The sequence below is a fragment of the Quercus suber genome, unplaced genomic scaffold, assembly GCF_002906115.3.
Source record: "Quercus suber isolate HL8 unplaced genomic scaffold, Cork oak 2.0 scaffold_587, whole genome shotgun sequence".
Taxonomy (NCBI): domain Eukaryota; kingdom Viridiplantae; phylum Streptophyta; class Magnoliopsida; order Fagales; family Fagaceae; genus Quercus; species Quercus suber.
Window position 1 is genome coordinate 330,946 of NW_027070032.1, and position 16,591 is coordinate 347,536.

At 32.7% G+C, this 16,591-nt stretch overlaps 1 protein-coding gene across 1 annotated transcript; it reads right to left on the minus strand.

Annotated features, from left to right (window-relative positions):
* Nucleotides 1–6,200: 6,200 nt before the first annotated feature.
* LOC111989326 (basic leucine zipper 61) lies at nucleotides 6,201–9,403 on the minus strand. Its single transcript, XM_024021118.2, has 4 exons — nucleotides 8,509–9,403; nucleotides 8,035–8,125; nucleotides 7,744–7,870; nucleotides 6,201–6,594 (listed from the first exon to the last, which is right to left on the minus strand). Exons 1-4 carry the CDS (start codon nucleotides 9,063–9,065, stop codon nucleotides 6,437–6,439), a joined length of 933 nt encoding a protein of 310 aa, XP_023876886.1. The 5' UTR covers nucleotides 9,066–9,403; the 3' UTR covers nucleotides 6,201–6,436.
* Nucleotides 9,404–16,591: the final 7,188 nt, after the last annotated feature.

A 16,591-nucleotide genomic window follows, 5' to 3' on the forward strand; every position in this document is an offset into this window, starting at 1 on the left:
AGTTGACTTTTCAAAGATCTTGCAAAATTGGACCCACCAAATAACTCAACTTGAACCCCCCAAAATTCATATTCCAACTCACCTGACCGATATTTTAGTGACCCAAAATAAAAGCTAAACTCAATTCTTTACATCATATTCCACCTCATCTCACTCTCTATCATTTTTTTTTTTGAAACCTCACTCTCTATCATATTTTAATTTAGTCATTAACTTTTCAATTGTATTAATTTAATTTTTAAATTTTTAGTACCGTGTCAATTTAATCTTTATCATTATTTCTTATATAAAAATTATTGACGTAACTAAAAGTCAAAATAAAAAATTAATTTCCGTTGAGGTGAAAATAACCTAATTTTTTATTTTAAATTGTTTGTCACGTCATTAATTTCCATCCAAAAGATATTAGCGGAACTAAATTAATACAATACTAAAATATTAGAGACTAAATTGACACAATTGAAAAGTTAAGGATCAAATTAAAATATGATGAAAATGATACGAACCAAATACATAGTTTATCCTACAATATATTCATTTTTAACGGTTATACATACTTTTGTCTCGACAAATTTAAAAAAAAAAAAAATCATTACATAAACACACTTTTTAGTATTTATGGATAACATTTATTTTTTTTTTATTTTTTTCATTCTCTTTATGGGGATGGCGAACTATGCATAAATTTCAAAATTTATGTCTTATTTTATTTTTATTTTTGAGTAGTTTGTTATTTGATCTCTTATCATATTTCTATATCTATAGTTTTTTAGTTCTACACTACTATTTAAAGGGTTTTACATTTTTGAATTCCTACTTTTTGAAACCCAAAATATTCCTTATTCTAGGTTTTAAACTAATGGGATAAATGCGTCAAATAAAATCCTCAAACCTTAAACCACCCATGTTTGCTTCAACAGTTTACATAACACACGTAGTTAAGTGGAAATTATCCTTTTATCCTTACATAAAATTGCTCTAAAATAGATAGGGATGCAATCTCTCTCTCTCTCTCTCTCTCTCTCTCTCTCTCTCACAAAGAGAGAGAGAGAGAGAGAGAGAGAGAGAGAGATAGGATGTTATATTAGCCTACTACTCTCTCCGGTCTCCACCTCCTCTCCCCTGCTATTCCAAACCGACTAGAACTTTCTCAAAGGTAATTTTGCATAAACGGAAATGGAGACAATCGCTATAAAAACTATCCTCGAAATTTGTCATAATGGCTGCAAGAAAATATTAGTGCAAGCCATTGCAGACACAATACTATTAGACCAATGGCATAAAGCCATAAAGTAGGAAGCCGAGATTAAAACTACTGCAAACTTAGCCCTCACTAACACCGATATCAGTTGGGAGAAGTTTTTCTTTTAATGTTAAGTATTTTAGTTTTTACCCCAAAATCCAAACTCACATTTAATTGTTATTTTAGTCCATAATTTTTTTTTTCCATTTTAATCCTTTTAAATTTAGGGGAGTAATTTGTATGGTAGGTTTTTTTCTTTTTTTTTTTTTCTTTTTTTTTGGTTTTTTACCTTTTTCGGAACGATTCATTAAGAGAGAGAGAGAGAGAGAGAGAGAGAGATAGGATGTTATATTAGCCTACTACTCTCTCCGGTCTCCACCTCCTCTCCCCTGCTATTCCAAACCGACTAGAACTTTCTCAAAGGTAATTTTGCATAAACGGAAATGGAGACAATCGCTATAAAAACTATCCTCGAAATTTGTCATAATGGCTGCAAGAAAATATTAGTGCAAGCCATTGCAGACACAATACTATTAGACCAATGGCATAAAGCCATAAAGTAGGAAGCCGAGATTAAAACTACTGCAAACTTAGCCCTCACTAACACCGATATCAGTTGGGAGAAGTTTTTCTTTTAATGTTAAGTATTTTAGTTTTTACCCCAAAATCCAAACTCACATTTAATTGTTATTTTAGTCCATAATTTTTTTTTTCCATTTTAATCCTTTTAAATTTAGGGGAGTAATTTGTATGGTAGGTTTTTTTCTTTTTTTTTTTTTCTTTTTTTTTGGTTTTTTACCTTTTTCGGAACGATTCATTACCTTTTTTTCTAAGTTGTTTTAATCTTTGTTGGTTGTGGCATTATTTGATCTTCATTTGCATATTTGCATGGACCAAATAGCTTAAGCAGTCATCATATATGTAAGGACCAGATTTGAATTCCTAGCCTACTATGTGAATGGACTTAGGCTCAAAAAGCCCAAAACAATAAATTTATAGAGAATGGGTTGGAAAACTAGGCTTTAGTTAATCAAACAAACGCTAGAATGGGTTCAGATGATAAGAGAATGAAAGGAAGAAGAATTGTACTGAAGAAAAATAGTCCTCGGCAAAAGTCCGAGGATGTCTGTTCTTATATATTGTTCTCAAATTTGGATACAAATTTGGTTCCTGGAAGCTACAGTATTTTTCTCTTCAATTCACGATCCCCTATCCATAAAGGATCCCTTGCATTATATAGTTTCTTCTGGAGCATCTTGATCCTACACTTGTTGATCACTTAGGCCATTACTTGAGTGTCTGTTCTATCAGACACCCTCTCTAACCTTATTTGCATTGGGGCAGCCAAATCTATACTGCTCAGGGATCTTCTCCACATTAATACAGCTAGAAAATTAACTGCTAGACATTTAATGCGGTGATAACAGCTTTCCCTTAAGATATTTTAGGGCCTTCTTTCGTCGAGTGCCTCTATAAAGCTTATCCAATCCATTAGAACTTCCTAGAACGTTCCCTTGATCAACAGACCATTTCCTCTAACCTCGACCTTGGTCGACCGAGGACACCTTTACCCTTGGCTCATCTCATTAAGCCCTTATGGCCAATACTAACTTTTTTGTTTGTTATCACAGTCCCTTCTCTCCAAGATTCCTCCTCTTCGGGCAAGACTTTGTCCTCTGCTTGGGCCACAGGCCCAATGTGCGAATATATAATGAACATCTGGGCCCAATATCCCCACAATATATATGTTGTTTTGTTAGATATTAAGTTGCAAATTTTATATGTTCATCAAAGGGAAAAAAAAAAGAATAGAGAAAGGAACTACAGATATGTTTTGTCACAATCCTATTGTTGTGACAAAAGTTGTAACACAAAGCTGTGTTTTTAGATTTTATCATGTGGGAATAGATAGACCAAGCAAATGGGTTAGGTGGATTGAATTTGGATTCAATGCGATCAAGAAATTAGAAACAAGTCTTCTTAAATGGGTTACCAAACTTATGACACTAATCCAATCTTTTAAGGAGCAATAGGATTATACTGGATAATACCTTTTTGGTTTTTTTTTTTTTTTTTTTTCACAAACAAACAAACCTAATCACTTAGACATTCAACTTAAGGAAAAATTCCAATAAAAGATCTTTGCCCTTTGGAAAAAGTTTGATTGATGCTACAATAATGTGGTGTAGGTGAGAATAACAAAAATCTATTCAAGTTCACAAAGTGATTAAATTTATGCTCTCTTCTTCCTTTTTCCATATGCAAATGGTGTGGCGTCATTTAATTAGGTAACTCATGTCATATCATCATATTTGGTTTCTAAAAAAATGTTAATAACTAGTGCACAACCATTATTGAATACAAAGTACACAGACTTACTTTTTTGCACTAAACTTGTAAATTAAAGTCATGATTTCCAAGTTGGAAATCGTGACTTCAAGTTACGAGTTTAGTGCAAAAAAGTGAGCATGTGTGAAATAAGTACCACTCTGACTTGTGTGTACTATGTTTACATGCACTAGAGTATGTAAACTAATAATTATCCATCTAAAAAAATATAAGTGTCGGACCAAGTTCTATAAAATCCAAATAGACCAACTAGTCATCCAACCTTATGGATTGTGTTTTTACTCAACATTTATTGTGGCCCACATTTTTTTCACTTCACAGTATGGACTCATAGTCAACTACATGGATTGGGTTTATGGCTCTTCTTTTTCTTTTTTTTCTTTTTTTTCTTTTTTTGCATCATAGATTGGGCTTAAGCCCATATGTTTCTCTCAATGGATCCGGGATCATGGCCCAACCACATTATTTGTTATGTTCCTCATGAAAAAAAACCTTCCCCAATAAAACTCTATGTTTACACAAATGAGCACAGAAGAAAAACGTCTAACTACAAGCCAAATGAATTATTTAGACTACAAAAGCTACTAAGTCCCAAGCATGCTTCTTCAAGTCCCAAGACCTAATTGGCGTAATTTCATATTTGGCTCCAAATCCAATTATCTAATAAGTCTACCTCACTAGAAGACAAAAGATTCAAATGGGCAAGGATAATAACAAAAGGAACTAAATTATTTCCCTCAATGAACTACATCACCATTATAAAACAAAAAAGCAAATCAATGGAGGAAAGAAAAAAAAAACACATGTAGAAAGGGATAAAATCCACATTTTCATGTCCAAGCAACATGTTGCCAACACATGGGCACCAACTTTTTCCGTGCAACTTCAACATCTCTCTCTCTCTCTCTCTCTCTCTCTCTCTCTCTCCTTTTAGCAAACAAAGGCCAATTCTTTTTTTTTTAGAGAGTTTCAACTTAAAGCGTCCACTTCTTATAATAACTCTTATCATCAGACCAAGACATCAATCAATTTTTGGTGTAGGCGGAGATTGAATCTTAAATCTCTTATACAACCATCAGAACTTTGCTAGTTGAGATAACTAGAACCCACAAAGGCCAAAATTTTTGATATTTGGAGAAAGCTTAGACAATCATAATCGTAACTTAAAAAGAAGCAAACTTCTTATCTCCCATGAACTGCCAGAACGAAAAATCATTTCAGAATGAGCTATTGAGCTCATTAGCCTCCTCTCTACAAGCCAAAAAGAAGCAACCTTTGGTTAATGACAAAAGCATCAAAGTCAAGCACTCAAGTCCAAGGCAACAAATTTCTCAAGAACACTCCACAAACAGCAAATAAAAGTGATTTGGTCACTTTAAACTCTCTTTCATGGTCAAAACCCATGAGCTTTGATGAAAAAAACTTGGAAATTTATGGTTTGGAAAGCCAAAAAAGCGAGATTGTGTAGACACTTCATTTTGCTACTTCTGTTTAACTTCATCACCAATGGCAAAATCATCACGTTATGATGTAATGTCAAATCATAATTTTGACAATTGGATGAATCTAGAATTCTAACTATCAAAACAATATATCATGTGCTTAAATCAAACCTTCGAATTGCAAGATCAAGCTAAATCAAGATTTTAATAGTCAATATGCACTCTTACAAATGGGATTAATTATGTGTGATTATGATAGGCTAAAAAATTAATTATAATCAATTACGTTTCATAATTTCATTGGTTCAAACTTAAAACAATAAATGTATATAGGGGTGTGCAGTTAACCCACCCAAACAGACCCAATCCAACCCAACCTACTGGTAGGTTGGTGGGTTGTGTTGGGTTGGGTTGTGAAATTTGTTTTTACAGTGGGTTTGGTTCGGTTTGGGTCATAAAATTTACAAATCCGCTTAACCCGACACACCTATATTTAATATATATTTAAATTTTAAAATATATTATACAATTTTGTTATTTACTTTTTTACTCCCCTTCCTAAATTAAACTCAAACCTTAAATTCTCCTTATATAGTTTGTGTTGGTTTGGTGTTATGTTTAGAATTATTTGGTTATAAATTTCCTCTTATTTGTGATAGTGTTGTTCTAATTCTCAATTTAATATTAATAATAGTAATTAAAACAAAATTTGTCAAACCCATAGGTCCAACCCGATCAATGTGGGTTGCATTGGATATCTGGAATTTTTTTAACTAACCATAGTGAGTTGAGTTGAAAAAACCCCTCAACCTGACCCATGTACACCCCTAAGTCTAAGTGTATATTCAAAAGCAACTTTAGGAATTTTTTTTCTAAGGCGGTGATTAAGAAACTTAATTTATACATAATTTAATAAAGAGAGCTTGAATACATCAACATCACACACAAAAAACACTAACACATAAATTTTAAAATTTCCTTATACTTATAATATGAAAAAGCAAAAAATGACTAATGAGAGGTAAAATGAGAACTGAAAATACTAAAATGAGAGTGATAAATTGAGAGAGGGTATGAAACAGTGATAGAAAAGAGACAAATAGAGAGAGAGAGAGAGAGAGAGAGAGAGAGAGAGAGAGAGAGAGAGAGAGAGAGAGAGAAAGAAGAAGAAGAAGAAGACCAATCCCATTTTCCCCAAAACATCACTGGAAAAAACAAGATGTTTTCACCACCCAATCTAAGAAAACCACGTGTCCATTCCAAGCCCTTTGAGTCTTAGAAAGCTTGTCAGAGAGGTCCCACATAAACATACAAGTGGGAACATACACCTGTTAGCAGAATGCAGCTACAATAGCAGTACGTGATCTGATTCTCACACGCGCGCGCCACTACTCTCTTAGCCTCAGTTGATAAGCTGCTGTGTGTCCGTACAGCCCAAGGGATCAGAGTTTGGTGGCTGTCGTGGTTGTGCTGCGTTTTGGTTGCTCATCTTCTTAAGGTTCTGGTTGTGGTAGATTTGCCTCAATCTCTCTATTTCCTTCTTTAATGCCTCTTGATGAGCTAATTAATTATATATATATATACAACCAATAACAATAACAAAAATTGCTTAGACATGCATGCCCTGCCCACTCAATAATAATGATACATTATTGATTATCATAAACATTTAATTAAGCCAAACTTCCCACTGAGATACAATACATAAGATTTTTCAACTTTTTTTATTTATTTTTTTATATTTTTATTGAGGGTAGAATAGAGTTAGGATTTCAACTCATGACCATCTATTCTGAATTTGATATTATATATGATAAATTATAAATTGTCTCAAAAATTTTAAATTATTATGAAATAATAAATTTAATCAATTAACTATAATTCTAAAATATAAAATGTGTTTTCTTAGTATAAAAGTATTATTTTCATATCTTCTAAGTGTCCATCTTCTTATATATAATTCTTATCCACGTTTAAAATCAATTGTATAAATTAGAGATCTGCTCATTAATATTATGTATCCACCACCTTCCCTCCTAAAGTCTGACTCACTAATGCCACTTCTAAACAAATATTAATTTCCAAAGTGATTAAGGGAGTTATGCATGTGCAAGAGTAGTGTTTCTACTATTAGATTGTAACATTTTCCTGCCCTTCAAGATTATCAAAAAAGAAAACCAGCCCTTCAAAAAAAAAAAAAAAAGAGTTTGTCTGTATTAACTTTTCTTCATTAGTTTTTATAAACTTATTCGTTTATATACCACTTTTTAAAATCTTATTATTTTGCGTACGGTTGTAATTAAGTATTTTTTGTCAACTTTCAACAAATAAACTTCTTCTCAATAAAAAACCTAATCCCAAACACAGTTTAGAGACCTGCTTGGTTTTCTTATATATAGCTAGGTTCGTACTATTATGGTTTCAATTCACTGTAAATTTACTAGGGGTTATTAGTAATTTACTTGGTGATTCCGCGTCAAACAAAATAATTACAACCTTTATCATTTCATGTCTCATGGATCTTAAACTTACTGCTATCCCAAAACATTAATTCCCATGTGGTCATGGGTCATGGAAGCAATACTTTGTACTTAGAAATCATGGTACTTCTTCCTCGAAAAAAAGAAATCATGGTACTTCATGATTGCATTAATGGAATTGCAGTTGGAGGAAATGTGTTATTTATTAAAATAATAAAGAAGTTCTTACCATCTTTGAAAATCTTATCCTGAGCCAAAGCAGCGATCCGTTGCTTGAGAGCACTATTATCAACGTTAAGAATCAACCTCTGGTGGTCCAAGAATGCAACCCGTGGTGACAACGCTGATACTTCGGTCTTCAATTTGCATTATAAAATTAAATGAAAATTTTTTAGTATATATTAATTTATAGCATTTAATTTGAATAGTATACATTTTAGACCGCAATAAATATCACATAATAAAGAAAAATAAACTAATTAACTATATCTATTCATTGCAAGTATATTATATTATGTACCTGTAACGTTGTCACACTCCGTTCAAGCTCTGAAATATATTGTAGCTTCCTAACTCTAGACCTTTGCGCAGATTGCCGGTTTGCCAAGATTCTAATACAAACCCAAGAATAATTAATAAAAACAATAATTCTAGCTAGCTCCTTTTACACCATAGATCCAACAATACTTCTTCTAGTAATGTTTTAGCGAACAACTGTGATAGTTTCTAAATTGTTTTATAAATTATAACCTCAATAGAATTTAAAATTTACGGTTCTACTTTATAATAACTATTTTTTTACTGTCAAGGAAAAACACTAATTAGTTCCTTTTTTTTATGTTGATAGAATTTCAACCCTATTATATGATTTGATAATAAAATGCTTTACGGTCATCAAAAAAAAAAAAAAAAAAATTATATATATTAATAAAGACTAATAAGTTAAAATTTAGGTATTGTAATACGTGGGTTATCATATCAACATTGTGATTACCTTTTAACCCTCTTAGGATCGGTGATGGAGTCTCCGGTGGGGGTTGCGGAGGGCGGTGGCGCTTGTGGGTGAGTATTGCATGAGCTTTCCACCTCTCCTGGTTCAGCTTTAGGCTGTTGCTGCTGTTCTAGTGGCATTGGCTTGTTGTCATCATCAATATTGCTGTTGTGATCGGATGGCGTAGAGGGGTTGGAAGAGGACACAGTAGGCGGAAGTGTGACCGATAAATCATCGGAGAACATTGACATGAGCTGCTCGTCGTCCAAACGGTCAAAACCATTATTCCCATGCATGACTACCGCGGTGCTAGAATTCCGGCATTCTTCAATAAATGGGGCTTCCAGGAAGGCAATGGAATCGCTCACAGACCGACGGTGGGATCCGCGTCTGGCGGATGAGAAGTCGAGGAACTCATCTACCCAAGAGGGATGTTGTTGGGTGTTGTTGTTGGTGTTATGGTTTGTGGGAATGAAGTTTGTTACAATTGGCATTCGTTGGTGAGGAGATGAATGCCAATTTTGAGTCATGCTTGGTATTTTGGGCGGTAATTGTGCCATATGACACACAAAAATAGAGAGCGAAAAATGTGTGGTTTATGTACAAGAGAGAGAGAGAAACCAATCTGACCAATCAAAACAAAAACAAAAACAAAAACAGATGTGTGCTCACTAGTAACATTCATTAATCAGAATAAGCAATCTAAAAAAAACAAAAATCTTGGGAGTCCTAAAATCACTGAGGAGAGGAAGAAAGAGAAAGTAAGACTGAGAGGGAAGGAGGAACACAAACACAAACACAATCACGGCATTAATTTGTTGCTTCTATTTCTCTCTCTTTAGAAGGCCCAGAGGTTTTGGAGGGGGTGATCACATGGGGAGAGATTAGAGACAGCTAGCAACAGCTGGGAATGGGTAAAGGAAAGGAAGGAAATGGGGAGGGGGGACTCAACGGTTCCACTGGAAAGTCGTCAGTGTAGTTTTAATAACTGGCGGAATCAGCCACCACGTGCCGATGTGACCCCTCTCCTTGGCATTCATCACCCTTAATACCATTTTTTAATCTAATCACCAACATGCACTTACCATATGTCTCTCACTCTCACTTCCCTCCATCTACTTTGCATATCGAGCGTTGATGTCTTTTATGTGTAAGTGCCTTTTGACCATCGATTTTCCCTTCATCATCATCATCTCATGCCCTACTTTTCTATCAAATTTTGTGTCACAATTCTTTAAATAAAAACAGTTATTAACTTATTCAGCCAAAAAAAGTTATTAACTTACTATAGGATTGTACCTTTTTTTTTTTTTACAAATATTTTATATGGTAGGTTATAACCGGTTATTTATCACTTTACTTATCAATTTTTTTTTACTACTTACAATTAGTCACATAAATAGTTGCAAAAATTGATGTGACAATTAATCCAATGACAGTTTATCATATTTCTCTCTCTCTTTTTCTTTCTCTTCCTTAGAAAGTAATCAAAATTTAAAATAGAAATAAATAAGATATTTGGTTGGTAGAGTATAAATTAGAATAGTGATGAATTTTTCTGATAAAGGAATTTAAAGATAAGGATTTGAATTGCAATCTATAGTTAAATGACTTAGTTAAGGTATGAAATGATAGAATTTTTTTCTTTTGATGAAAATTTTGAAAGAATTTTTTTATTTATTAATATGTGGATTTGAAATAATTATGTGTAAGATTTCATCTCAAATCCATAATATCACAAATATTTTATTTTTAGGAAAGTTCCAAAGATTACATTACAATGTGTTATAGAATTTATATTAATTGACTTATACTAGTATTACAAAGAGTCTTGTACCTCAACTAGCTGGTACTTCATGTTATTTCTAACAAATACATCTATTTAAGCTTTAAATCCCTACTCCCCTAACCATCAATTATCAATATTTTTTCTTTGAATCCTCAAATCCAAATGGGATAGAGGATTTTTATTCCAAATTGATTTCCTAAGATGATCATGACTTAGGATGAATTTCCACTTTTATCATAGTTGGGTATATAATATGAGGGACTAAAGAAATTAGTATTAGATCATACTACCAAAGAAATTAGGATCAATTAATGGGATCAATTTCCACTTTTATCATTGTTGGGTATATAAATATGAGGTACTAAAGAAATTAGTATAAGCTCATGCTACCATAGAAATTAGGATCAATTAATGGGTTCAGCAAAAAGAAATTAGATCATAGAAATATAGGAGCTACCAAACAATTTAAAATATATATATATATATTAGTTGAATAACCCCCCCCCCCCAAAAAAAAAAAAAGATTTTGTTTTAAGGTTGGATTAAATTGTTCAAGGAAAGAAATTAAGGAATCAAATGGGTCTGGGTCAGGGTCAATTTGAAGGGAAAAAAAAAAGGTGGGGGTAGAGTCATGATGAATTAGAATGGTATAAGATCATTCTCTATTAATCGTCAAGTTGTGCATGCATATTATTGTGGACTAGTTGCATATATAGGAAGAAATCTTATTAGAAAGATAAAAACTATATATATATATATATTGGATAGGGGAATATAGTGGGAAGATGTAGGACTTAGGGGAGGATGAGCTGTGAAAGAAAGAGAGCTAAGAAGAATCATATGTCCTCCTCCCTCCATGTGAATTGCTTCTAACTTGTAAGAGCCCACCTTTCTTTGCTTTGTCCCCAAATCAGACTCACATGGGAGGATTTGTGTCCCTTTTTGCCTCTCTCTCTCTCTCTTAAATTTCTTGGTACCTTCCATCATCTGATCATGTTGGAATTTATTAATCTAAGTACTTAGGAGACGCTAATAATGATTAATTGAAAAGTTAGAATGCATGCCAAGTAATCCCCTTTGTTTATTAACTAATTAACAATTTGTCTGTCAATTGTCATTTCTATTTTCCTTTTTCTTAGGGGAAGGGTTTTATTTTCTTAATGTATGCATATGAAATTATTAAGTAAGAATTTGAACACAACGGGTTTTTATTGTATCAAAATAATTAAATAAATAAATATTTGGTCAATGCCCATAAAATGATAAACTTCCACTATGCAACTAATGCCATGTTCTGCTCTATAATATTAGCGTGATTATTTTATATAATCACCACCCAACCAATATAACCTTTATCTAAGAATGAATATATAAAATAAACACAATCTTTTAGCTTGATTTTTTATATGTAAAACCTTTAAAAAAAGTTTTTATTTTTAATTTTTAAATTGCAATTATAATTTTGTTAAAAAGAATAAAAGAAAAAGAAGAGTATAAGATTCCCACAAGTAAATGCTAATAAAATGGTTTGCATGTGCGTTCCAATCGTAGCTTTCAAGTGAATTACCTAATATACATATATAATAATCTCTCACTAATCTCAATCCTCTCTGAATTTTCATTTAATCGAGGGATCCCAAAAATTCTGAAGTGCCGTACAGGAGAGGGAGAGGGAAAGGACTGTTTGTGAACTGAATACAAAAGAAGCATTATTGCACGTGGGAGGAGCGAAGAAGACCCTACTTGTTTTTATTTTTTCCCCCTAAAAAAATAATCGGATAATAACAAAAGGTCCAGAAAGAGAACGCGCAAACACTAATAAAGAAAGAAAGGTGGGGTGGTGACCACATTGCACAGTTCCATCCATTTGTACCAATTATACCATATAGAGATTTCCATTTATTTCAATTATATTTTATATATATATATATATATATATTGAAAAAACAAGCGATACGTAGTTCCATCCATTTGTTCCTATTAGACTAGATAGAATCATAAGGATTTCCTTTTTTTTTTTTTTTCTTTTTTTCATTTTATATATATAAAAAAATTGCATGTGAAGTTATTTTCAATTGTTTTTTATGAGAAAATAATAATAATAATAATAAATTTCAAGTATATATTCAAGTTATTTTTCAAAATAGTGGACAATTAAATTGAATCAAAACAAGATACCATCTTAAATAGACGTTTTGGGGTGCTTAACACAGTAACACATTCTCTATACATAACCAAACTTTCAAGTTTGTATATTTTGTTCGAGATATTTTCTCCATTTTAGCTTAAGAGCCCTTGGGGAATCTTTTAGTTAATTAGGAAATAAAATAATTTTTTTTTAGAATTTAAATAAAATGAAAAGAATTAGACATAATTGACAAATTACATCTAGAAATCCTATGGTTGGTGGCAACTCCTAAAATGCAAATATAAGGAAAAAATAAAAAAGAATAGCTAATACTTACACATCATCACACACTCACACATGTCAACAAGGCCTCCTAAATGGTTCGTGGGGTCGATCCCAAACAAAAAATTTGATGTCAACATTAGGGTTGAGGATTACAAATTATTAACTAGTACAAAACAGAATGTCTACGATTGCCCCTCTAAAGCAACTGTATGTCACATTGATGATATATATTGTTTCCCAAACTTCAAAATGGCATTCCTCACTTGATTTAAATTCAAATTTTTGTTTATTTTGAAACCTTAGCCGTCTACTTTCTAATGGAAAAAACCTCACTAAAACATTCATTGTAGTTCAACAAATTTTAGGAAAAAAGTAAGAAATTTTTATTTTTCTACATCATTTTTTGAAGTATTATTTTTAGAACATTTAAGTTGTGAATTATGATTACCTCCAAACTATCGAGAATACTACAATTATACTTGGTAGACATTTTCTAATTTCCTCATTGGAGCTAGGGATTGAAAGATTATTAACCAATACAAAATGAGAGTGTCTATGATATGCTTAAAATATATTTTTGATTTTCACTTAATCATGAAGGAGGAGGTTTTCGTACTCACACATATTGGGATATGTACATGCTAACATCTATTGCTACATGCACATGCTAACACATATTGTTATGCATACTTATCTTTGCATTCAAATGACAATCATTCACGTTGTACATCATAAATCATGAATGATCATATGAACATGAGTAGATATATGTGTCTGTACATAAAGGTGTACATGCATATATATTCATTTCATCATGTTCATATGCCATACGACAATGAGTCTATACACATCTAAATCATGAGAAAATAGCCGTATGGCATGAAATTCAACAAATCCCAAGGTATTCATAATTTAATCATTCAATCACATAATCATTCTATTATATAACCACGAACTCAAAGGAATTATGAAATCATCAAACCCATTTCATGTTTGGTGTGTGGGTTTCCAATTGTGATTGTGAGTGGTAAGGTGTATTCAGTTTTTGGTGAAATGATGATGTGTTTTTATTTTATTGGATGGTATAAACCCTTAGTTTTACACCAAGTTTGGATAGAATTTAAACTTAGGCTGTGTTTGTTTTGGGTGTAAATATAATTAGGAAATTATTTTATACCTTGATGCGTATTTGGGTGCACATGCAAATAAGGTCAAACTGAAAATCATTTTCAATTGATTGAAAATACCCCCAACTAACCCGTAAAATGTTTTATACATCTATTTTACCTTCATTCTATTTCTGGACTCACACACTTGAAGAGAGAGAGAGTGAGAGAGAGCTCAAAGGGACATGAGTAGAAAACCCAAGCAAGGTTCAACGGTCAGATCGCTCCGTTCTCTTCCCCTCCATGCGACTGTGAGTACTATTTTCCTTTTCTTCCTTTCTTTTCTCTCTTCTTCCTCGGTTTTCTTCTCTCCTTGTCCATCCTCATCTCCTTCATCTTGCTCAAACCCAACTCTTACAAAGCAAGCCTAGATTGAGCAATGCGTGTACTTGATCTACCCACTGCAGCTAAACCTACACCGATTTTAGCATCCGAACACCCGATCTGTCCCACTTCGGACATCGTCTCCTCAAGCCCATCCCTCAAACCCACCACTCCACATCCCTGTACCAGAATCGCTATATATATATATATATATATATAATATTTATAGTTATTTATATATTTATTTGTATATAAAATATATGTGCACAATGTTCTCTGTAATAAGTGTTTGTGAAGGTATATGGTAACTTGTGAATATTTTGGTAAACTAAATTTAGCATCATTCTTGAATTGGGCTTGTTACAATATTTTTGTGAATTTGGATGGTTTAAGAAAAACTAAGCATGGCTTTATATACTGATTGTGTAAGAGATTACATTGTTGTGTTGGTTAACAGGATGTGTTGTGCTATTTTGTCATTATGATGTTCTATACATTGCGTAATGTCTAAAATAGTATGCTTGTTTATGTACCTCTTATACCACAGTGTTTGTTATTTTTAGATGAAGAGAAAAACCAAAGCAACAATTCTTGCCTCAATTGCATCTGTCCTCCTTGTAGGGGTTGCATTGTTAAGGAATTTACGATGTAAATGATTGCATAGGACACCTTACGTTAATCATGCAACCGAAAGAAAGCATTACATAAATAGTATTCTGCATAGAAGTGAGAGACATTATGTAAGTCAAATTAGGATGAAGCCTATAGTTTTCCATTAGTTATGTGACATTCTCACTCAGGGGGAGCACATACGGCCGACTGTTCACATGTCCGTTAGGGAGCAAGTGCTAATTTTCTTACACATAATTGGTCATAATGTGAGGTTCCATGTAATTTGTAGTTGGTTCCATAAATCAACTGAAACTGTTCATAGATATTTTAGGGTCGTCCTTAGGGGGATTCTGAAATTATATAGAGCTTTAATAAGACTGTCTAGCGAAAATACATCTCGAGAGATAAGGGATAGCAAAAGGTTCTACCCATATTTTAAGGTAAATATTGGAACTTTGTTTATTTTTGTAATTGTGAAGATTTTGTGTATTTTTTTTAACCATTATATCTGTTGAAAATTAGGACTGTGTTAGAGCAATAGATGGTGCACATGTTCGTGCATCTGTACCACCTGAAATACAAGGAAGGTTTCGTGGTCACAAAGATGGAACCATTCAAAATGTGTTAGCTACCATTAGTTTTGACTTGAAGTTCACTTATGTATTGGCTAGATGTGAAGGTAGTGCACATGATTCGCGTGTGTTAAATGATACATTCGTTAGGCCAGAGGGATTTTCAATTCCCGAAAGTATTATAGGATTACTTCACCTTTTGGGTTTATTAGTTTTAGTAAATTTTGTTCTTTTTACTAAAGAATAGGAGTTATTTCGGTTTATCTTTCAATATATGTAGATAAATATTATCTTGGTGATGCTAGGTATGGTAATAAAAATGGAATTTTGTCACCTTATCGAAGTGTTCGATATCACTTGAAAGAGTTTAGTGATCGTCATCCTGAGAATGAACGTGAATTGTTCAACCTCCGTCACTCATCCTTAAGAACTACCATTAAGCGAGGTTTGGAGTATTGAAGAAACGTTTTCGAGTCTTGGATGCAAAACCATTTTGGTCTTTGGAAACCCAAGTGGAAGTAGTGTTAGAATATTGTGTGGTTCATAATCTCATTATAGGGGTTGATCCTACTTACTATATTATGGAAGCTGCAATAAACCAAGTAGAGTAGCGGTGGAGAACCAAAAACACGTTAATGTCAGAACTCCACTGAAAAAAGTAAAGTGTGAAATGTTAATAGAGATAAGATATGCCAAGCCATGTGGTCTGATTATACTAGGAGTGGAGAGTAGTACTTTAAATATGTGTGATTCAAATTTCTATAGTTGTAATATGTAATGTATTTTTCTATGATTGATGACACTGAGAATTATAACTATCTATTGTGTAAGGACAATGTATTTACTATAGACTTGTGGCGGTGTAAGGATAATTATTTTCAATATTACATTGTTATTTCCTATAGTTGTTTTGTTTTTTGTGCACATCTGTAGGTTCGTTGATGTTAATGCACTTTTTCCTCAAATAAGCATGGTTGTGTGTGTGTTTGTTTTGTTATTCATATGCATAGTTATTATTAAATGCTACTCTCACTATACAATTTTTATATATAGCAATGTTGAAAAAGAAAGAAAAAGAGAAGGTGGGCTCTAAGCAATTTAGGTGGTTACCCCCAATGTATACTACCATGATTACCCTACTTGCCGAAGATGCTATGAAGGGCAACAAGCCCTCAAACACTTTCAAGGCATGCTCTTTTGCCACTACAGC